Source organism: Papilio machaon, chromosome 13, assembly GCF_912999745.1.
Source record: "Papilio machaon chromosome 13, ilPapMach1.1, whole genome shotgun sequence".
In the NCBI taxonomy this organism is placed as follows: Eukaryota; Metazoa; Arthropoda; class Insecta; order Lepidoptera; family Papilionidae; genus Papilio; species Papilio machaon.
Genome location: NC_059998.1, coordinates 3626278 through 3649827, shown reverse-complemented (window position 1 = coordinate 3649827; position 23550 = coordinate 3626278). Strand labels below are relative to the sequence as shown.

The 23550-nt window shown below is 32.9% G+C and overlaps 4 protein-coding genes across 5 annotated transcripts; 2 read left to right on the top strand and 2 right to left on the bottom strand.

The window, feature by feature from the left end:
• Positions 1 to 2548: 2548 nt before the first annotated feature.
• LOC106715659 lies at positions 2549 to 3517 on the top strand. The gene has a single exon (XM_045680693.1). It carries the CDS (start codon positions 2549 to 2551, stop codon positions 3515 to 3517), a length of 969 nt encoding a protein of 322 aa, XP_045536649.1.
• A 5941-nt stretch (positions 3518 to 9458) lies between these two features.
• Positions 9459 to 11299, bottom strand: LOC106717880. The gene is made up of 4 exons (XM_014511817.2): positions 11088 to 11299; positions 10765 to 11004; positions 10312 to 10470; positions 9459 to 9628 (listed from the first exon to the last, which is right to left on the bottom strand). The coding sequence occupies exons 1-4, from the start codon at positions 11137 to 11139 to the stop codon at positions 9486 to 9488; spliced, it is 594 nt and encodes a 197-aa protein (XP_014367303.1). The 5' UTR covers positions 11140 to 11299; the 3' UTR covers positions 9459 to 9485.
• Positions 11300 to 11546: 247 nt separating this feature from the next.
• Positions 11547 to 12685, top strand: LOC106717879 (DNA-directed RNA polymerase II subunit Rpb4). Its single transcript, XM_014511816.2, has 3 exons — positions 11547 to 11808; positions 11886 to 12066; positions 12497 to 12685. Exons 1-3 carry the CDS (start codon positions 11748 to 11750, stop codon positions 12669 to 12671), a joined length of 417 nt encoding a protein of 138 aa, XP_014367302.1. The 5' UTR covers positions 11547 to 11747; the 3' UTR covers positions 12672 to 12685.
• A 5464-nt stretch (positions 12686 to 18149) lies between these two features.
• On the bottom strand, positions 18150 to 23300 carry LOC106717902 (glucocorticoid-induced transcript 1 protein). Of its 2 annotated transcripts, XM_014511860.2 has the most exons (8): positions 22569 to 23300; positions 22263 to 22390; positions 21576 to 21723; positions 21086 to 21225; positions 20748 to 20847; positions 20054 to 20110; positions 19411 to 19514; positions 18150 to 19094 (listed from the first exon to the last, which is right to left on the bottom strand). In XM_014511860.2, the coding sequence occupies exons 1-8, from the start codon at positions 22783 to 22785 to the stop codon at positions 18927 to 18929; spliced, it is 1062 nt and encodes a 353-aa protein (XP_014367346.2). In that variant the 5' UTR covers positions 22786 to 23300; the 3' UTR covers positions 18150 to 18926. The 2 variants fall into 2 exon arrangements, with proteins under 2 accessions (XP_014367346.2, XP_014367347.2); XM_014511861.2 differs by lacking the exon at positions 20054 to 20110.
• Between the last annotated feature and the right edge of the window lie 250 nt (positions 23301 to 23550).

The window sequence follows — 23550 nt, the reverse complement described above, 5'->3', positions numbered from 1 at the left end:
ACCTGTTACTCGGGGTCAAAGACTATGCACAAATACTACAACAAGAATTCATCAAGGGTCCAACAGGCACACCATGTGCACAGAAAACAAGCCTTGGTTGGATACTTTTTGGAGAGATTCAAACAAATCCACAAGATACTTACCTCGTAATGCATCATCATGTTGACATTGAAGATATTCTGAAAACAATGTGGGAAGTAGAAGTGGACATCAAAAGATCATTAACTAAAGAAGAAGAACTCTGTGAACAAATATATCAACAAACTACAAAAAGAAATAAAGAAGGAAGATATATAGTGTACTTACCTTTTAAAAATAACAAACTTATATCTGCAGAAGGAAACACTAAAGATATTGCCATAAGAAGATTCCTGCAATTAGAAAAGAAGTTTCATAAATTACCAGAATTAAAAACAGATTACACAAATGTTATAAATGAATATATTACAAAAGGATATTTAGAAAAAGTTTCTGAAACAGAAAAGAATATAAAGAATTCAGTGTACTTACCTCACCATGCAGTAGTCCGTAGTGACAAAGAGACTACTCGCACACGAGTCGTATTCGACGGTTCCTGTAAGGGCACAAACAATATATCATTAAATGACGATCTGCTTATAGGTCCTCAGTTACAAGAAGACTTAAGATATCTTCTAATAAGATGGCGTACCAAGCAAGTTTGTTTTATGGCTGATATTCAAAAAATGTACTTACAAATATTAGTCACCAAAGAGCATACAGACTACCAACGCATTGTTTGGAGATCAGATGAAGCCGAAGACCTGCAAGAATATCGCCTTCTTAGAGTAACGTTCGGAACAGCCTCTGCACCATATCTGGCTGTCAAAACTTTACAACAAGTTGCTCATGATGAAGGAAAACATAATCCACTTGCTTCACAAACAATTATAGAAGATTTCTACATGGATGATCTTCTCTCAGGTGCTGATACACCAGAAGAAGCAATAACTTTAGCTCATGAAATTACAACTATTCTAGAAAAGGGAGGCTTCCAACTAAGAAAATGGTCATCCAACAACATTCAATTCTTACAGTCCATTGAAGAAAACAAAAGATCTGCAAATGTTAAAATTGATATGAATTTAGACAGCACAATAAAAGCATTAGGTATAACATGGAATCTAAACACAGACAGCTTTGAATATTCACTAAGCCTATCACAAATCGGAAAGTCTATTACAAAACGAAGCATCTTATCAGACATACAAAAACTTTTCGATCCGCTTGGCTGGATTGCACCAAGTATTGTTTTGGCAAAAATGTTAATGCAAACACTATGGCTACAGAAACTAACATGGGATGAAACAGTTAGTGAAGAACTAGAACAAGAATGGCGACAATTAAGATTTGATTTTGACACAGTCCAAAATATTAAAGTGAAAAGATGGATTGGAACAACCACTACTAACAAAGATAAAATACAATTACACGGATTCAGCGATGCTTCAACACATGCATATGCTGCAGTAGTTTACATTAGAACTGAAACAAATGGCAGAATAGAAACAAACTTAATTGCTGCAAGGACACGAGTAGCACCACTCAAAACAATTTCCTTACCTCGCTTAGAACTTTGTGGAGCCTTGCTACTATCCAAACTTATGAAGCAAATTGGTGAAGCACTAAGAATACCTACCTCACAGATGTATGCATGGACAGACTCGTCAATTGTCATTTCTTGGCTTTCTGGCGATCCCAACCGCTGGAAACCTTTTGTAGCAAATCGTGTAATAGAAATCATAGAGAATATCAACCACAACCACTGGAACCATGTACAATCACAAGACAATCCCGCAGATCCAGCTTCTCGAGGAATGCTGCTGTCAGCTCTGAAGACATGCGATTTGTGGTGGAATGGTCCAAATTGGTTATCTGAAAAGGATATTAAAATTATTAAACAAGATATAGAACCAACACAATTAGAAATGAAAAATAAATTAATGGATAAAAACAAACCTGAAATTACTTACCTGATTACCGATGAACCTGTAAAACAACATTAATATCACAATTAGAAAATTTTGATAACTTAAGTGAATTACTCAATACAATTGTATATTGCAAAAGATTTTTAAATTTTAAAAAACATATTAAAGCAAGCGCAAAAGAAATCACAGTAAAAGAGGTAGAAGAAGCATTAAAATTTTGTATTAGAAAAGCACAAGAAGAAGAATTTCACGCAGATATTAGTAAGCTAAAGAATAAAAAGCAAGTAAGCAAGAAAAGTAAATTAAAGTCACTTAGCCCTTTCTTAGACGAAGAAAATATTCTCAGGGTGGGCGGTCGTCTCAGACACGCAGACCTAGATCAAAACAGAAAGCATCCTATAGTTATTGGAAACACAAACTTTCTTGTTCAATATTTAATAGCAGATGCACATGCCAAAACGCTGCATGGCGGCGCACAATTAATGTTGTGCTATTTACGTTCAAAATACTGGATATTAAGAGTAAAATCACAAGTTAAACAACACGTACACCGTTGTCTAATATGTGCAAGAATAAAAGCAATATCAAGAACGCAATTAATGGGAGACTTACCTAAGCAAAGAGTGCTGCCATCCAGACCTTTTCTGAACTCAGGAGTAGATTTTGCCGGTCCTTTTCAAACGCTGATGTGCAAGGGTCGAGGAAACAGAACGACGAAAACATACATAGCAATTTTCATATGCACAGCTACCAAAGCTATCCACATCGAATTAGTGGGCGATCTCACTTCCGAAGCCTTCACAGGTGCTTTTCGACGTTTCGTCTCACGAAGAGGCAAATGCAGTCATTTATGGAGCGACCAAGGAAGAAACTTCGTTGGTGCAGATAAGCAACTGGCCGATGCCTGGAATGAGGCTAAACTACAATTTTCTGGTCATATCGCACAACAACTAGCTACAGAAGGCACTCAATGGCATTTTATTCCAGCTCACAGCCCTCACTTTGGCGGATTGTGGGAGGCTGGTGTCAAGTCTATAAAATATCATTTAAAAAGAATAATTTCAACTCACCTTACGTACGAAGAAATGACAACAGTTTTATGCCAAGTAGAAGCTTGCTTAAATTCACGCCCGTTATGTCCAATAGATGACAATGATCCAGATAATCTCACTCCTCTTACCCCTGGACACCTTTTAATAGGTGAAGCTCCAATCGTCGTGCCTTCACCAGACCTCAAGGACGTCAAAATTTCACCCTTAGCTCGTTGGCAACACACACAGAAGTTAGTACAAGATATTTGGCGGCGCTGGCAAAATGAATATCTGTCAAGACTACAACAACGCCCCAAATGGCTGAAGCTAGAGAAAGAATTCAAGATTGGAGACATTGTACTAATCAAAGATTTCACTCTACCGCCAGGGAAGTGGTCTCTTGGTAGAATTACAGCCAAACATCCAGGAGAAGACGGATTGACCAGAGTCTACAGTGTTTGGAGTAGCAGCGGATCTCATGGTTCGACCGTCAAGAGACCAGCAGTCAATTTATGCCCATTGCCTATCAATTATTAATTTATTTTTTCTTTAACATCTTTTAATTGTATTAACGTTCTTTCATTTATTAGTTGATTGCATATTTTGTTTTGTATAACTTAGACAGCTAGAAAAGGACCATCTGTCCTTTTGGTGGGCGGTATGTTGAACGAAACTTGTGACTGACAGATGACATAATACGACAACTGACAGATGACATTAGCACATTTTTAAAGTAACGCAATTGCAACTTTTTTTCCCTTCTTATTGCAACCATTGTAAAAACGTGATTGAAAATTATACATCTTACACATTGTAGAAGCATTTTTATTCAAAAAGTTCAAGAACCACATTGCATCCCCAACAAAATGACTTCGTCACAAGACAAGGATGATGTTAGTAAACTGAAAACAATCAAATATTTATCATGTAGTTACTTATGTATTGTATATACCATTCGTTAAAAATAAAAGTGGTCTGTAATAATACGTACAAAAGATAAACACAAATTTCTTAACCCTACAATTCACTCCAAGTTCAATTTTTATTTGAGATCATATTTTACTGTACGTGTGTGCTAACGAACGCTAATTTAAAAGTTTGAGAGTTCTCCGCCTTTTACTAAAAAAAACCTCTTTGCGAATCGAAGCCCAACTAACTTTGTAAAATAAAAATATAAAGAGCATAGTAACGGAATGATTTATCAATATTAATTTTGGCCGTATTAATCCGGAGTGCAAGGGGTGCCTGGGCGAACTGCGCTGGTGGCACCAGCCAGGTTCAACTGTATATGTCTATTTTACATTTAAAAATATTAATAAAATTCAAGCGAACAGAGTAACAGGATTCGGTTTTGGTTCTCTTTCCGGCTGGCGGTACTATAGGGTACTAAGGTACAACTACTATTTTTTTATATCGAAAAAGATGGTACGGACTAGCTTTGTAAATGCCTATTCACTCTACTCTTGACTTCGTACTTGGTCGGAAAAACTGACGCCGGCAACTTATTCCATTCCTTTGCAGTGCGCACAAGGAACGACGATTAAAATCTTTACTAAAACAATAAATTATGATCATCATCATCAAGTAACCAATAAAAATGTCGAGAGAATTCTTATTAATCACATTAATTAAAATAACATTACTAACATTACCTGTACGCTAAAGCACCTTGGAGATAACACTAATTGCTATCTACAACGTAAACTCAATAATAGAATTTGTTTGCATAAGATAAAATAACAATTTCTGAACACATCTTCGCAATTATCTACATTAACAAACAACAACAATACTCACGCCCGCAACTCAAACGGGTAGACAGAGATGACACAGAGAAGCATTTCAATTACCACTCTCTCTCCATCCACATTCATACATACATCTACGCATTCGTACTCGTCGGTTTCGGGTGCTATTAAATATTATTTTCTGTATCACGTCCATGCATAACCAATTTTAGAGTAGAAACATGGCGAAATTTTTCCATAACTTAATCTTGCTAATATGCGATGCGAATGTTTGGATGCTTTTTCCTACGTATCTCTAGAACGGCTCAACGGATCTCGCGGAAGAACACATAGGTAGAAAAACACATTTTCTTTAACCCGCGCGGGTCGCCGTGCATAGGCTACTTTTTATAAATGAATAATTAAAACAGTGAAATCCTTATGTGAATAATATACCAAACCTTCTAAAATTAGCTGTCTAAAGTAATATAATATAATGATTGAGGTAAAGGACTTTGTCCCATTGAGATATATGATTCTCGATTTGAGTTCCTGCGTTTATATTTGATAATATAACGAACATACTCTTCGCCTCTTTGAATTGTTGAACTTCTAAACACTCCATGAACGTTATTATATGTTGTGTAAAGTAACTGTATTCGACAATGTCTTACTGCCGTACTCAGAGATTGCTATTGGTTACTAAGGAAGAGATTTAGTGTAAATTTTGTATGTGAAATCTGCACTAAGCTAAGATTTATATAAAAATTAAAGTACTGTGAGCGAAGCAGTTAGATGTTACATGGTCTTTCCATGACGTAGATTATTTATTCGATTCCCAGTTGATTTTCTTTTCATGACAAGCAAGTTAGTCACACATAAGAAACTATAAAAATGGTATACTTAAAAATATATCTCTTAATTAAATAAGCACATGCACATTAAAGATTGAAAATCGTAATTAATGACATAGCAAAAATGTTGACAGAATGCATGAAAGACAAAAATTAATGAAACATTTCTTACCTTCATCATCCTTGCCAACACCGAGGATGTAAGCGCTTCTCAAGAGGTGACCCATTTCTCAAACCGTTACGATGCTGAATTTGCGCAAAAATTTAAGTGTACAAGGCGATTTTTAAGGTGTAACTTTTCTACATAGATTTTGACTAAAAGCTACTCAATTACTATACTACAAAATAACAAGGAAATTCTTATAAATTACGATTACATTGACTACCGCACTAGTCGGCTGCAAGTTATTCGGCTACATCTCTGCTGCAATGAGATATACCAATTTGCACTTTTGCTGTCGAAGAAAGCCCACTCAATGTATTTCGTATCGTTACTACTTCGCAAATGATGTAAACTGAGTGCTAACCGAAATTATAGGTTGCGTTAGACGGCGGAACAAAGAAAACTATAGAATCGCGTAGTGAGCTTAGCTTAGATTATTCACTATTATTATATTATTTACTGATGAATATTAGATTAATCGAATTAAATTTTATAAGGAATTAAAAGATAAATATGAACTTAGTTAAAATACTAGGCAATGGGAATTCTTTAAAAATTTAACAAATAAAAATATACTTGGTTTATTAAATTATCCAAATACATTCCAACTATTAGTGCATACTGTATCTATTGCTTTCAGACAGATAAATGCCATTAAAATTAAAAAATATGTATTAGCAATAATTCTCCATGGATTCTACTTTTCCAGTCGAGAATGTTGACTTAACTATGAAACAATGGAGCTATCTACGTCCTCGCAGACGCGACGAAAGCAAACAATAATTCCCTCAGTACGCAAAATGCTACCGTATATGATGTACTTGAATTTTAAAAAGAAAAACACCCATTCGACGAAAATAGTTACTTCTCTTAAGAGATCCCATAAGCAATATAACTCTTTTCGTCAGATGGTTGTGTTTCTTAGTATAATGCAGGTTTAACTATACCGCGTGCCAAATCAATAACGTTTTAACGTGATGCAATAGTTAACATGTACCTAGAGGTTAAGAATTGACGTCATATTTTAAATCACGACTTTTTATTTACAAGAATTATCTTTAATTTTGTTTGCTTTACTTACTTTTATGTTTAAAGTATACAAATAAGAAAGGTTTTTTGCGTTAATGGACCTAATTACTGAAAAATTTACTTGCATTACGTATCTGTGGAAAAATTACATCTTTCTTGTCACTATTACAGAAAATAAATAATCCTAAAAAATAATCTGAATACCTATCCAATATGACATTCTCTATATATTTATCGCCAGACATCTTAGTAATATTATAACTGCGAATGTTTAGATGTATGGATGTTTGTTAGAAGGTATCTCCGTAAAGGTTCAATGGATCTTGATGAAATTTGGCACAGATATAGAACATAGTCCGGAAGCCATGGCTACTGATTAAGTTTTTAATCCCGTGAGGACGAAATCACGGGCGACACCTATTTAGATATAAATAACACAAAAGTATAATGCCGTAAAATGAATATAATGCGTCGACGATGATATATTACTGAGATCCAATTGCGTCTACGACCAAACAATTTGTCACGAATATCAAATTCCACGTAACGATTTCATAATGTCATATGTGTATGAATATTAATATTATACTGTATTTATCTTACTAATATTATAAATGCGAATGTTTAGATGGATGTATGGATGTTTGTTACAAGGTATTTATTTATTTATTTAGGTATAAGGTATCTTTAGAACGGCTTCATGAATCTCGCTAAAATTTGGCAAAGATGTAGAACATGGCATGGAAGAATACATAGGCTACTAATTAAGTTTATTTTTTAATTTCGCGCGACTAGAGTCGCGGGCAACAGCTAGTTTTACAGGAATTATAATTTTTATATAAGAGATAATAGTTACCATTTGCAGACTACTTTCGTACCTAAATTAGGAATATAATACTATGTAATTTTACCGTCAACATAACCAATCCTATATTTGAGGTGTAAAAGTTAATTGGGTGTGAAATTATGAAGGCCGCCATCGCACGACGCTCCTTCCTAATTCTACATTGAATTTGGGTCAATTTTCAGTAAAGCGATCGTTTCGCCTCCGGAGTCTGGAGCCCTTCGCAAATCTACTTTAGTAAATTTATTTTCAATAACATCACCAACATTCACTTCCATGTTTAGATATTTGTAGAGAACATGTTATACATAGTTATAGCCAGTGTTTAAAGCATTTATTTATTTTTCGATTACATATTGTAAAGAAGGAAAAATAAACGTAAATTTTTGGTACAAAACGCTATAAAAATGGAAGGAAACGTGTAAATTGTTAATTGGAAGTTGTTAAGAGTATTGTCATTGTTTTAACAACTTTTAACAAAAAAAAAGTATATTACAACTAATTATATTCAAAATACACGTTACAGATATGATGTTAATATGAACTATTATCGTCAATTCCATTCGTGTGGAACCACTTAAAAAACACCGCGTACAATTATGTTGTTTTGCTTTGTAGTTGCCATGGAGACTTCACAAAACGTAAATTGTTTTCAAAAATAGAAACGAAAACATGTAAAGGTCAAGAGGAACATTTTGGTTGGAAACAAGTTTTATTTTTCTAGAAAACAAATTAATATATTTCGTTGCATATTATTTCATACCATTTAGGTGTTACGTTACATAACTTATGAAGTCAATTTGATGCGAATAAATCTTGATCTGAAAGTTGTACGAGAAATCGAATAACTACTTTTTAAAAAAGCTTAAAGCGACAGTAATCAGATTTGTTTATAGAATTTATTTTTGCTAATATTTAGTTTGGTCTCGGACAAGAGATATAAGCAAGAGTGGAAACAAAAAAGTACTTTTAACAATAAACGACAGGAGCGGTCTGACAGTTCGCGGCCCTCGAACATGCTTACGTACTTAACCCGTTCCACATTTGCGCAATTCTCAATATCTTATTAATGGATTAGATAAATATAGGCATACACATAATTTATGTAACACAGCAGTTGCCGGCGACTTCATCCGCGCAGAATTTAAAAAAATCTAGTGATAAATATTAAACTATGTCAGGAAATATTGTAACTTCCCAACGGTGAATTTTTCAAATCGATTTATTAATTTCGGAGCCTATTCAATGCAAACAAACAAATAAAATCTTTCCTTATGATAATACTAGTATAGATTGTTAGAATTTTGATACAAGCTTAGTAAACTGTGACCGAAATGTCGTAATCAATGCGATGCATACAAAAAAGGGTACGAATACGAAAATAGGGTATTTCCCGTTGGGCCATGGAAAAAATAGACCATTGGGCTTATTATACAACGGCAACATCCCAAAATACAATTTCATTCTATCTTGACACACTATCTTTAGAGTTCCTAGCATATATGTAATTTATAGTTAGATGTCTTTTCAAAAGAAACATGAAGGTGAACTCATTAGAGATTTAATTAGTTATTTAAAAAAATGATTTATTGTTTTTAATTATCTTAATGTCTACCTGTCTATAGTTAATTTTTTTTATATTAATTCATTTATTTAAAACTACCCACATAGTTTACAATTACAAGGGTATATCTTACTATTATTATAAATGCGAATGTTTGGATGGATGGATGGATGGATGGGTGTATGGATGTTTGTTTGAAGGTATCTTTAGAAAGGCTTAATGGATCTCAATGAAATTCGGCATAGATGTAGACGATAGTCTGGAATAACACATTGTTTTTTTTTTCCGGGCGGGCGACAGCTAGTAGAAAATAAACAAAATTGATTACTTAACATCTTTTTTAATACTACTCAAACCAATTTCAGCAAACATATAAGCGACAGATTCCATATTTATATACATCGTATATTCCCATGCGCTGGCATACACTTCAATTAATTTCTCATCTCTGCAGTGTGCAATGTTTTCTGCAATAGGAGATTATTAATAGAGTGAGAGGTGACATTATAGATACAATACAAAATGACATTTCGAAAATAGCCTCTTGATTAGACATCAAACTTATATGTGACGCAATCTATAGGTAATGTATCTATAGGTGACATGATTAAGTGACTACTGACTGTGATAGAAGTAGATGAGGACAGTGAGATGATGAAATTCTTTTATAGTCTTACTAAATTTGTACTAATTATAAATGCGAAAGTTTAGATGGATGTTTGAAAGTAACTTCGGAATAGCTGAACTGATCTTCGGAACAAAGTCGCAGGCAAAAGTTAGTGTATAAATAAATGTACTAAGTATACTAATACTTGCTTAATTCTATGGCATTAAGCCATACTCTTTTAAGAAAACTCTCTCTTACCAAATTTTATATAATTTTAAAGAATCCTTGCTGATGCTTAAAAATGCTTTTTAAGTTCTTTTAAATAAGTCTATCTCAATTTCTCTTATTGTGTATGAAAAACATGCCGCCTTACATTATTTTTACTATGCACCGATTCTATTAATATATGGTATTATACATTTTTTAATAAAACCTCTACTGTATATAATCTCATAATGTTGGCATCTTAAGCTTCACAAATACATATCTGATTCCTATAAAAACACTTATCAAAATTGAATTAACATTTATCTTTCTAATTACCTGTTACAACTTCTTTCAGTTTAAATTCCTTACACAATGATGTGTACATAGTTAACACTTGAGATGCAAAGTGTGGAGCTAGCCATGTGTTCATTACTGGCAAACCTGTTGAATGCAGTTTTGGTAATACTTGAACTTGCTTATTGATGATATCAACACCTGGAAAACAATATTAATATGTTGCATTGACTGCTAAACAAAAATAGAAGACAGGAATGTGATTTTCCATTTTCTACTATAAAAAATTAAGTACACATTTTTATATTGTAAAGACATTAGAGATGTTTGTTTAAAAAAAAAACAATGAATTTAATTTGAAAAACTACTCCACCGAGTTTCTGTTTACTATTTTAAGTACCCTGAACTCAAGCCATTAAAGACAACACAAATTCTTAGTAGCAAGAATAATTCTTTTTTGATCTTTTAAAATTTTTCACATGCAGAAAGACTTACTTTCAACTATGTCCTTTAATACATTTTTGGCTTCTAAAAGATCCTCCATTAATCTTTTTAATTGTTGTGGGTAATAGTCCGCTCGATACTCATGTAATTTTAATGCACATATTAATCTTACGAATTCCGTCCCTTTCTCAATAACTCTAAACCATTGATTTAAAAGCCTATGTATGTTAGATATTTGCGTAAAAACAGTTTTTACTATTCCCGTCGGATCTTTATTTGGCGTTAACAGTTCTGAAATGATAAATAGAAATTATTAACAATGGAAAGCGTATATGGTCCATCAGGATAAAACAAATTAAGTTAAATTAAAAGACCTTTCGGGCCAAAAAACACCGACTCAGAGTTTTTGGTAGGTGTTTTAGACATTTTGATCTTATTTAATCAAACTTTTATTACTTATTTAATTAATTGCGATAGCGAAAAGTGATTAAAGTTATTTTCATCCTAAATGAGAAACATTATAGTTCTACCAATATGTTCTTATTCTTAGATTATGGATTATTTTGTAAAAATATCTTTTAAACATGACAATGACATTGTCATATTGACAACTTCACACCATCTTCAACATCTTGACAACAAACTGTTTTAGATACTCAGATAATAATGTAAAGAATGTAAAAAATACCCAAATAAAACTAAATTCTGTAATATGAAATTTAGCGCTTTGTTTTATTTATTTTTTCTTTAACTTAGTTTATGAACAAGGTTTGATAAAAAAAGCTTTCAAACTCAAATGTCAAACTGTCGAAACAAAACACGTCAAAGTCAAAAACACAAGTTTCCAACTAAACGCTATTTGTATTTTTCTGGGTTATTTTGTTTAATAATTTGTAATATTCACATCACTTTACATGAACTTTAATGTATACGTGAAACAAGGATCGTAGTTTGATAGTTCATTTCGAGCATTCGTTGTACTCACCAAGATTGCGTTAATTTAAAAATTAGAATAACTAGAGTTGCAAAAGAAAATGTCGTGCCCTATACAAGATGTTGTGGAAGAAGATGCAGCCGATTTGCAGTTTCCAAAAGGTATGTATTCATATTTTTTGCATTGTAAAATTTCCTTCAATTAAGAGGCTCAAATTAAATCCTATTATTTGTTTTAGAATTTGAAAATGCAGAAACTTTACTTATATCTGAAGTGGACATGTTGCTAGAACATAGGAAGGCACAAAATGAGTCAGCAGAAGAGGAACAGGAATTTTCAGAAGTGTTTATGAAGACATTAACATACACCAATATGTTTAAAAAATTTAAAAATAAGGAAACAATAGCTGCTGTTAGAAAGTAAATTAATTTTCCCTTTTACCATTTAGTATATTTTTATATATTTTTAAGTCTGATTAGAACAAAGTCAAAGAAATAATTTGGCTTCCTACTTTGCAATGAATAAGTGCAGTAACTTGTGTACACAACAGTAACTGTGATGTGTATGTTGGTGACAAGTTTTTGTTCTAATAACATTTCCTTACTCCAAAATGGGTAGTGAATAAATATACTTGAAAGAACATAAATGTATAAAAGAAAGTTGTGTTAGTTACACTATTCATAACTTAAAAACTTTTGAACTAATTTGTAGCTTAGAACAAGGAGACAGACAAAGGATACTTTTTATCCCATTTTTTTTATTCTTTGTGTATTGAGTTGCAGGCTAGAGCTAGTACTTAATAAATTATTCAAAATAATCTAATAACAACAATATTTCTTTACCTTTCAGTCTCTTACAGTCCAAGAAATTGCACAAATTTGAAGTAGCGAGTTTAGCAAACTTATGTCCAGAAACACCGGAGGAAGCAAAGGCTTTAATTCCATCACTGGAAGGTAGATTTGAAGATGAAGAGTTACGGATTTTACTTGATGACATTCAAACCAAAAGAAGTATACAATATTAATTCCATACAAATATATAGACTTTATAAGATTAAATTTTAAAATCTGTGTTTTATTATTTTGCATTAGATGTCTTAAAATGAATCAAAGTGATCAGCCTAAGTCTATATAGAAGTATATCACAGAGATGAGTTACTTGTCTTGTTGCCTATTTAAAAAAGTTCCTGTTACCATTGTCCCAATTGACACTATCATGAAAGGACACCTACTCTGCAGAGTACAATAATCATACCACTTGTGTATCAATATTTGTTTGGATACCAGTTCATAACAATGGTACCTTCATTGTGTTGTAGTTCACATAATTTCGTAAACACAAAAAATACTAGTATATGTATGTACTCCCGAGATCATTTAGATGAAGTAATTTTGCAATAAAAATTGTACACTTTGAAGTAATTATAAATGAAGGGAGTTGGGTAAAATAAAAGATTAGAAATGTTAAATCAGTCTGTATATTGGATATGTCTGCAATACAGCAAGATACATTACAATGAAAACAGGTAAAAGTGATAAAATATTGGAAACAAAAATAGTAATTAGAATTTCTTCTCTGAAACAAAACTATAATAAAACCATTCTTATTATTACTTACAATCGATACTATTATTATTTGATGTTAATTAATGCCTCTAACTGAGCGAGCCTTTTGTTGGACACCGCATGTAAAAAAACTAATTGAATTTTTTTTATCAATAAACCTCAACAATTTTTAGATAACTTAAACTCAACAATCCTTCGATAATTTCCTTATTTTCTAATTTTGTCGCCTAAACATTATTTATTAACAAAATGCCTAACAAAAGACTCGCTGGATTTATAAACTTATCTCAATGGGCACTTTTGGTTTAGTTTAAATGTTAGTATTTTAATCTAATATCGTAGTAATAAAACTTACAAACTTATTCATCTAAAAGCAAACTTGTTAACCATCTATAAAAGAACTATAAAATCTAAGGTACTAGCAAAGTTACTCTTATGGTACATTTCGCAACCTACCCTGAACATACAAAAATATGTACTTTAAAAAGTCAAGGCCGGGCGTTGGCGGCGGCGGCGCGGGCTGGCCGCCTGCGCCCGGGCCTCGTGCACATCGCGTGGCTCTAATAAACCAATAAGTCAGTAAGGGGACCGTTTTATAGCACACATTTATTAACATCTAACATATTTTCAGGTCGCCTAAAACTTACTAAACCTTAAATTAGGTAACGACATTCGGAAAGATAAATCCTAAATTACAACCTGGACCTGTGACGTAAATCTAAGTATTGTATGTATTACGTTAGTTTAGTAAAGCATAGTAGTTGTTTTGGATCGTGTGGGGAGACTACAGGCGCCACTAAAGCAGACGACAAGCTGCGCGAGTGCAACCGCGCGCGCAACAAAACAATGAGACGAGACGAGAGGGGCAAAGTAAACAGTCGAGGGTGACGATGTACACGGTTCCCTACAATACTTCATAGTTACAGCTAGATATTGCACTTATCTGAGAAAATACTACACAGAAATCCGGATTTTACTGAATACTGGCTCGGTTAATATTCCATATTTAATTGTTTTTCGATTTTTGCGCAGCGTACATTAACATATCCTACTGATGAATGTGTGAATGAAATCATGACGTAACTGGTATAGTAACACTAATATAGTTTCCGTTGACAAACTGTACTAAATCATTTGTACATTAATACGTGTCTTCCTAAGCACTGTTTTGTTATTTTTCAAGTTTACGGAGTCCAAAAATAAATTCGGTATAATTAGCATACATAAAACTTCCTCGCGTGCAAAAAACCGGCGACATTCCTCGCTCATCAGCACCAGCACGCTTTACAACTATCGTTATCGGTACAGTCGCAGGCAGACGCCTGACAGCTCTTTAATATACCGCCAACTTCATTATCTGAGGAGTATATACAAGAAGGAACAGACATACTTGCTAAGTTCTACTTTCACGAGGAATGATCTTTATCAGTGTGCGTCACAATCTTTCTTAAAAAGTTTTATGACTTAATTTGTTTAGTAGAGCGATTGCGTTCACTTAACATTTGGATAATGTTTTATTCTGGTAAAGAATCGGTTCTGTAGCAATGTTGATAGATCACTCAATAAAAGAAGTAAAGATTGGTTTACAAACAATTACAATTTACAATTAATAAGTATACTGTTAGGTACGGTTATAGTATTTATTTTTTATATCATGACTGAAAATAGAGAGATTGAGTACCTATGCTGTGCTAGTTCACTTTTTATATATACTCTGTGGAGTTGACTCCTGTACCGAAGTTGTAAAGCAACGATCTCTACCGCATACAAATGTTTCACTTATATCACATTCATTTATTGAATAAATAAGTAATAGGTACATATACATATATATAATATGAATATATATACATATAGCAGCAACTTGAAAGATTTACAATCACAATGTCTACATTTATCAAATTCGGCATTGGTTTATAATAAGTATGGCTCTTGATATAATTTTGTTTTGAGCAATGTTAAGATTCAAAATACTCTATACTCCAAAGGTGAGCCGTCAAAAATATATATTTGCCGTCGAATTTTTTTACAAAACGTTACAAAATAATAAAGCAGATCTAACTACGTTTTCAACTTTCTACATTATCAGTCTCGATGATAAAAATGCATTTTGGCCAAAATGAGAGATCCAATTGGCATGGTCCATTCTTTCCCTAAACAAACGATATTATATAGTTCCCGGCGAATCTATTTCAATATTGATTTGTCATTTTGACCGACTACAATCGGTCAGAGCGTGAGGTGACCTTGTACCTTGTGTCACTTATCATTGCTTTCTGAGACCAAATGCCCTGTTTTGTCAAAAGTAATGAAAGTGATGATGATATTTTTTATATAGGGATCTGGTCTTAGAAACCAACGATGAATTTGAATTTCATTTTGTCATCCGTCAATTACTTTCCTCCGGTAGCCGTAGTCGCCGGTCACTATACGTCAAAGACCGTGTGCGTCCGTTATACCCGATACAGATACTTGACGTGACGTGTCGTGCCGGCACAGACCACGGCTCTACAGCAAACATCCCAAACGGTAAGCTTTCGATATCTTTTAAAAATAATTATTTTGTACACGACATCATTTCAAATAATACTTCCTTTCGATATAAAGAGTAGTTATAACAAGTATCTGGAAATATCTTTTAATATGGTATGTTTGTACTAACGATTTCATACGATAAAAAACATACAGCGGCCGTACATTAGTGGTATTACATTAAAAAATTCAATATTTGTCAAGTCACCTGTATCGAAAGTATGAGTATGGTTTTAAAAAAATCAGTCTATCCTCTTAACGCTTTCCTCCGTGTCCCCGCGTATTTAAAGCTATTTCCAATTACAAAATCAGCCTAACAATCGTATAGTCACATTTTAATACTTCGACCCTTAAAAATTTTGGTCCAATATTTTTTTTTTCTATATAATCAATGGTTACGTAAACGTCAAATCATTCGTCAAGAGTATAATGAAAACCTAGAGAGAGAATTAGCTTCCGCAGTAAATATGAGATTATGTACATATTTAAAAATTATATGAGATCAAATCAATATTCCGTCACCTGACATTCCCTTCGAACGATATGAGTAACCAATGAAAAAAAAATAGACGTCTAGAAAAATAATCTCGATAGAGATAAATTGAAATTTTATAAAAAAACAAAAATATACATCAGAAATATGATATCAACCAAACAGATTTTGGATAAACTAATGCTGTAAAATAAAGATTGCTTTGGTTTTATATATGTCAAATTATAAAAATAAATTGTGACCATGATCGGCATGTTGTGGGTTATGTTAGCAATGGATATCGTCAGACGATACCCATGCCTCATACACGACTCTCACAATTCCACACACCAAAGATTAGATGGAAATTAAAACTTATTAAGATTATTATTGTCACTACTAATTAAAGATGGCAAATATATAACATCCATTTTTAACGTACTAACACTTATATACATCAAGTATAATTTAATTTCAATTTATGAAATAATTATTTTGCAGTGCTAATGATAAGATATTAAAATATATAAATCGTACGATATATCTTTTACAAATATCTTGTCGGCTCAAGGTCAAGTACGAGTTGCGCAGTACCCTCCCCCCGACATCCCGCTACACCTAACATTATGTTCTGCGCAACAACTCGCACGAACTTAACAACCGCCAACATATCCGAAAATTATAATACTTGTACGGAATGTCTCATCCACTGATCTCTCTGGCGCTTTCTACAAGCGACGAAGGTAAACTACTATGTCTCATTTGATTTCTTTGATGACGTCATCAAAATTACGTAATTATTAATATGTATAGACTAATTCAATTGAAATGAGAAATTATTTACACATTTCATTGACTGACAATTTCATTTATTGTCTATGGATTGTATTATAGAACATATCAGTGTTTAAATTTATGATACAAAGATTTGTGATTTCATTGGGCCAGCATGGTTGTCTCTGGCCTAATTACCCCTAACTTGGGGTAGGCTCCGAGCTCAGTGAGGACGTATAGTGAGCTGATGATGATTGCATTATTATAAAAGTTAATTTGTTACGATAGGTTTGTTATAATTTTTCATATCTATTGAATTTGACTATATTACTTCTAATGTCAAATGTTAACACAATCTTTCGAGTTTTGTTTGTCAATATTTTCGATTTTAAAGTTGGTAATCTTAAATTAATTGTTACAGATTTGATCTGTTTCAGTTCTTTGAAAGAGACGTATTGAATTTTGTGGGAAAAGAACGAAATAGAAAGAGTGCACAGTATTATTTCTTTGCACCTCTCATTTGCAATCAAAATTAACAGATTAAAATTTTGCTTAATGATGTTTTTTACAATAAACTATTTAGTTAGTAAAAAAAAAGTATAAAAAAATGACGTATGAATGCGCAATTTTAAAAATTGTCCTACATTTTTTATAACAAGCAGAATTATTTATCGCTTCAGTACTAATTTTTTTTTTAATAAAATAACTTCACAATTTTAAATGCACAAGCCATAAAAATACTATACATTTACTTTAGAAAATTCTAATCAGACTTTGATGTGGATGTATATAAAACATTAGCACTGCAATTGTCAGATATTGTATTGTATTCCGTTACTTCTATTGAGTATGTACCAAATTTTTTTATATAGTTTGATCCTTAACAATCAAATAAAAAAAGCATAAGCGTATTTGTAATTCACACCTATTTATAATACCTGCCACAGATGTTATCTCTAAAGTTAGGTTATTGTGAATTTCAACAGTCAAACAATATAAACCAATATTATCTCTTTTTACTTCTAAGAGAATGAAAAAGACAATATTTTTTTAACGCAGGTTTTGGAAGAAGGTTCACCGTTAAAATATATTTCACGCGTTGACAAAGACCGAGACAAACATACTCTTACACTATAGGTGTGAGAGAGACGGAATTTCAAATTGCTGCAGATTCGTTACTAACTTCAGAGTTAAATCTTGGCGGGTATTTTACAAATTATACATGTTTTGAAGAATTAAAGTCATTTCTAAAAATTGTAAGATATTTGATATGCCTAATTCTTGTCTGTTTTGTTCATTACATATATTTTTTAATCCACCGTATAATTATTTATTATTAAAAATAAAATTAAACTACTCAATAGAAATAAGGAAAATTGACACACCGAGTCGAATTTTTATCGCAATGACATCCTAATCTTGATCAAATCCGCACACAAGATTGTAAAAACATTATTTCGATCATCAATTATAAAATTATACTCATATCGATATAGTAACATTTCATTTAAAAAAATTACAAAGTCAAAGTATCAAGATTAAGATGTTCACTACAAAATATTGACAGTGTTGCCAGTCAAATGAATATTTTATTATTTAAAAGGCAACACTGTTACATGTAGTGTCACATCAACGTATACTCCAAACTGTATAATCTGATTAAAATGCTAATAAGACTGCTTTTTATCTTATTTGAATCTTTTTCACAGAACTCACGAGTTCAAATTGAATAAGAGCCCTTTTAAATAATTAAGAACTTCTAAATACATTATTTTCCAAACAGAAACATTTCATATATCGTTTTGAGGTTGTTTTAAATCAGCAGACTGTTTGTTAGGGGCTTTTGGCATCAGTTTTTGAGGTTATCTCTCACATATGTAGGGTATATTAGCATTTCATCCAGATTAAGAATACCTGTGTGCGTGTGCGTGTGGAGTCAGTGTGTGGGTGAGGAGGAGGTGGGGGGCGGAGAGGGGGGCGTGGTTGGGGCGGGCTGCAGCGGCTGGAAGGCGGAGCCGAGTGATGGTCGCAGCGTGAAGCCCGCCACACTCGGCTTCATCATCATCGCCTCCGTGTACGCGCCCTCGCCAGCCTTCAGATTCACCTGAAGATTGAAAGAAGTCACAACTACATACCAGTTTTTGGTCGCGTGGTATTAAAAAAACACTTAGTAGTCTGTGTGTTCTTCCAGAACAAGTCTAAATCTATGCCAAATATCATCGAGATCCTTTGAACCATTCCGGATATACCTTCTAATCCATTCATCCTTACAAAATTTTTATTAATCGTAAAACTTACTTTACACAAATTATAAATTCTTCACACATCTTATCATATACAAAAAAACCTAATCTTACTGATATTTATCAGGATATTAATTAATATAATCCAAAAGATATATCTAAATTAAAAATAAATACCTTCTCACAACCATCGGGAGGTTCACGAGCCAAGAAACGATTAATCTGCGGAGAAGTACCGAGCTTGGATCCATCAAGATCAGGAGATGAGCAAACACTGCCACCTGGAAGAACAACACGAAACATTATTAAAATAAAAAAGTTAATACACCTTGTATTAAAAAAACAAACAGAAAACCAAATTATTCACTTCAAAAAGCAAATGAATGATGTAATGGAAATAACACTAAACATATTCCTCTGGCTTGAGTTAATTACTTCAAGACAGTTGCCAATTGGTATTGTTATACTAAAATCACAATTTTGATATTTTTTCACTTAAATTCTACAGGCCAGAGAACTATCATTGACAGATAATTCATACTCATTATCTAATAACAAGCAATAATCCATAAAAAACCGACTGACACTATGACACTCCAAAGAATAATATAAATCAAACAACATCTTTAGTCCTTTCAACTTTCAGATGTCACAATGAATGTAAGTATATAGTTGAGAAATAAAATTACTTTGTCAGTCGGAGAAAAAAGCAAATAAAATGTATGGACATGCGGGTATGTAATAATAAAGGTGTATGGTGCATGTAAGTCTAGTCTGAGTTGCAAGGGGTTATCATTAAGCAGTAAGTTTCTTTATAGACCTGCTGCCAGTAGCTCCGCGGAGCCCGCACTGGAGAGTGACCCTCGCGATGGAGGATCTATGCCCACAAGCCATTTTGTTACTTAACGTATTTGACATAAAAGCACATTTTTCTATCAACTACATCTCTAAAACATTTATACGACATATACTAACAGCCATATTCCATTAATGATTTCACTAAAATTAAATGTTTCATTGTTTATAAAATTTAACTTAAAACTGAATTATTTCTCACTATTTGTAACAGATTAAACTGTTAAATTGTCCATAACAAAATAAACAAAGTAGACCACAACTTCAGAAAAAAAATTGTAGGTCTTGGCTTCTTTTTTTAAAAAAAAAAAACAAATTAGCAATACAACTCAGCATCACTTGAGTAAATATTATAATGACAAATAATCCGAAACAAACAATTAAAGCTTTTATTTTTAGAACATTAAGCATACACCTGTGTTATTCTTAGCATTTTTACATTAAAGACAAACATAGCTCTTTGATTTTTATCAAGATTATATATGCAATAGTTGATAAACAAATTTGGACATCAAAATTTCAATACATAAGAAAAAGATCATGGGTCAGAAGAATTAAAGATGCTAATAAAATCAGTATATCGAAAAAACAGTTTAGTAATAGTAGATAATAGAAATGGATAACAGGGTACATTATAAGTTATAAGTATATATATTCACCTGAGGAATGTGTCGTGTGACAGAGATCATGTGGGGTCTGTGTATTAACGGAGCGTCGTAGTAATTCCGCGAGTGGGGCTCGATGGCCCTCCGGTGTCACCTGGCACAATACAAATGTTACATTTCACATTTTGGTACACAACTTAGAACAGATAGATCTATCAAAAACGTAAATTATTACCAAGTTTACAAATATACTTTGACATAGTCATATGTGTGAAACTTTCAATTGTAAATATAAATCATTCCAAAACATTTGAATATACAAAAAAAGTTTATCTAATTTAGGAATTACACAAAGGAAAATATTCACAAAGATATATTTAGAAAAAGCTTGCCTTATCTCGTAGCCGATCAAGATGTGGAGTCTGAGTGCCGCTGGCCGGGCATAGAACAATCCGTTCAATCTCTTGATTTAATCCCTCAACTGATGAACGAGCTGCCCTAAGCGGTACACCACCAGTTCCAAACCGAGACCCTGTACAAATTGTACAATAATCTCTCTTATTATCTACAGAACAACTCTTAAAACAAAGTTCTTGCTTTATGTTATTTACATTAGCCTAAAAGACAAAGAAACCATAACACAAAGGGTAAATCAAAACACATATATAAATTAGAAAAAAAAAACCCAACTGTCCAATATTGAAATTAATTGTTATTTACTCTATTAGTCAAACAGTTAAGGCATGAATGATATGGACATCTGTCTGTCTGTTTGTAGGTGTATTTGATGGGACTTTGACAGAGGTACCTGTTATAGTTGGGCATTTTATAGGGTACTTTATCTGTGCTGTACTTGTTTGCTTTAACAATCTTTCCACTTACAAAATCCGGGGCTCATTGTGTTTCCAGAGAAGTCTCCAGATGCAGAAGTCTTGTGAGGTCTCTGGAGACGACTGCGCAGAAAGCGATCCAGTTTATCATCCTCCGAACCCCGTGATGAACGGCCAGATGCTCCACCACCTTCATCGGTCTACACCAATTGAGAACACAAAAAATTATGTAGTGACTAAAATACCTAATTATTAAGTTTATACTGTGAAATCATACTAATATTAATGAATGCAAAAGTTGGATGGATGGATATTTGTTACTACATATCTCCAAAACAGCTTAATGGATTTCAATAAAATTTGGCACAAATGTAGAACATAGTCTGGAAGAAAATATAGGCTACTTACTAAGATTTTTTTTTTAAATTATGCATGGAAAAGTTTGCAAGAAAAAGCTTGTACAGAAATAAATTATGATTGGAATGAAAAATTTGTATTGGCAAACATTATGAGCAATAAAAAGCTTATTGGAATATCTATCTAACTTTGTAACAACTAAAAGTCTGCAAAATAAATGTGCTTGATTATAAACACAGTTGAACCAAAGAGGTCAATACAATCATAAACACAAGTTTACTGTAGTAGACCAACAGGTAAACAACTGCCTTTTGTTTCAGTAACAGGTAACACAAACATGTAAAAGCGAAATTATTCGTAAATTATTATTTTGTAGTCTTACTTGAGTTGATTTATCAACTTGTAGTTGACCAGCATGCAGATAATAGTCTCTAGACCATTGTCCTTTGTGATAGAGAGTATCAAGGGATGCTGTGCGCCTGATTACACTTGCACCAAACCTTCCTTTACCTATAATTTAATTGAATTGATAATTTTTGTTAAACATTTAAATATACATTTAGTTAGTATATACCAACAAAAATGTGAAAAATAAATTATTATTCTTACAAAGGTTTAACATTAATAATAAATTATATAGGAAATTGTTTTGTAAGTGCTAAAATACGAAATTAGGCAAATTACAAACCTTTGTAGTTGACAGCACCAGGGCTGCGTTGACCAGAAAGTGCATGATCAGGTGATATTCGACGCCAAACATTTGTGGGTGACAGTGTCGGACTATTTCCAGAATTTTTCTTAAATCCACCACTCTGTTTCATTACTGAAGACACGGGCAGGGTCGCTCTCATCGGCCCCTGCTTGCTGACTGGACAGTCCGATTGTTTCCGAACACGACCAGACATCTTCTTTTCTTTCCAATTTTCACGGTTATAAACACCTTACGGTAACACTTAAAGTAACATTAAACTTCACGCAACTTCAGCGTCCAACAAAATATTACACACCAACGACGCCGCACGGCTTCTTTGTAGAGGGAATTGTTAGGCCCTGGAAATCAACTGTGGTACGTGCAGCTGTTATCTTATAAGTATACGATCCAATAACCGGTAAGTCTGTTACACTATTGGAGACTATAAAGTCATCGTACGCGGTGTTCGTGTCGCACTTATATGATAAAACAGAATTCTATCAAACTAGTCACATTTTTTCTGCACTACAATGGATGAATGAATAAATCTGACAGATGACATGGGACATCGCGCCATTCCTTGATTCTCTTCATACCATTAATTTAAAAGGTAACTCTTATCTAAGCAACTAAGAAAAACAAAATAACATTAAAATTGCGTCCTACTGACTAAAACGAAACAATTTATAACTACTCGTTGGCATTGCAATTAACAGCTGATTACTCCGCCATGACGGATTATCTATGGTTAGTTTATCAATTTGGCTGTGTTAAATGTTGCTAGAAAAGTGAAAAGTGTAAACAAAAATATTTATCCCAAAAACAATAATTCATAAACAAATTGAAAAAGCTTTCACTTTTTTTTAATCTAAAATAGGTATTACGGGATACGTAAAACAGAATTTGCGTATTTAATGATACTTTATCATTATGGTTAAGCATTTTTTCGTACAAAATAGTAAACGAACAGGCGCATATT

Excerpts from the sequence above, each read along its gene's own strand:
- LOC106715659 (XM_045680693.1), top strand. The coding sequence starts at position 2,549 with ATGGGAGACTTACCTAAGCAAAGAGTGCTGCCATCCAGACCTTTTCTG.
- LOC106717880 (XM_014511817.2), bottom strand. The coding sequence starts at position 11,139 with ATGTCTAAAACACCTACCAAAAACTCTGAGTCGGTGTTTTTTGGCCCG. Across the intron at positions 11,005-11,087 it reads GGTGTTTTTTGGCCCGAAAG|AACTGTTAACGCCAAATAAA; the intron begins GTCTTTTAATTT and ends TTATCATTTCAG. Across the intron at positions 9,629-10,311 it reads ACTGAAAGAAGTTGTAACAG|AAAACATTGCACACTGCAGA; the intron begins GTAATTAGAAAG and ends CTCCTATTGCAG.
- LOC106717879 (XM_014511816.2), top strand. The coding sequence starts at position 11,748 with ATGTCGTGCCCTATACAAGATGTTGTGGAAGAAGATGCAGCCGATTTG. Across the intron at positions 11,809-11,885 it reads CGATTTGCAGTTTCCAAAAG|AATTTGAAAATGCAGAAACT; the intron begins GTATGTATTCAT and ends TATTTGTTTTAG. Across the intron at positions 12,067-12,496 it reads ACAATAGCTGCTGTTAGAAA|TCTCTTACAGTCCAAGAAAT; the intron begins GTAAATTAATTT and ends TTTACCTTTCAG.
- LOC106717902 (XM_014511860.2), bottom strand. The coding sequence starts at position 22,785 with ATGTCTGGTCGTGTTCGGAAACAATCGGACTGTCCAGTCAGCAAGCAG. Across the intron at positions 21,226-21,575 it reads CACAATGAGCCCCGGATTTT|GGTCTCGGTTTGGAACTGGT; the intron begins GTAAGTGGAAAG and ends CAATTTGTACAG. Across the intron at positions 19,095-19,410 it reads CTCCCGATGGTTGTGAGAAG|GTGAATCTGAAGGCTGGCGA; the intron begins GTATTTATTTTT and ends TTCAATCTTCAG.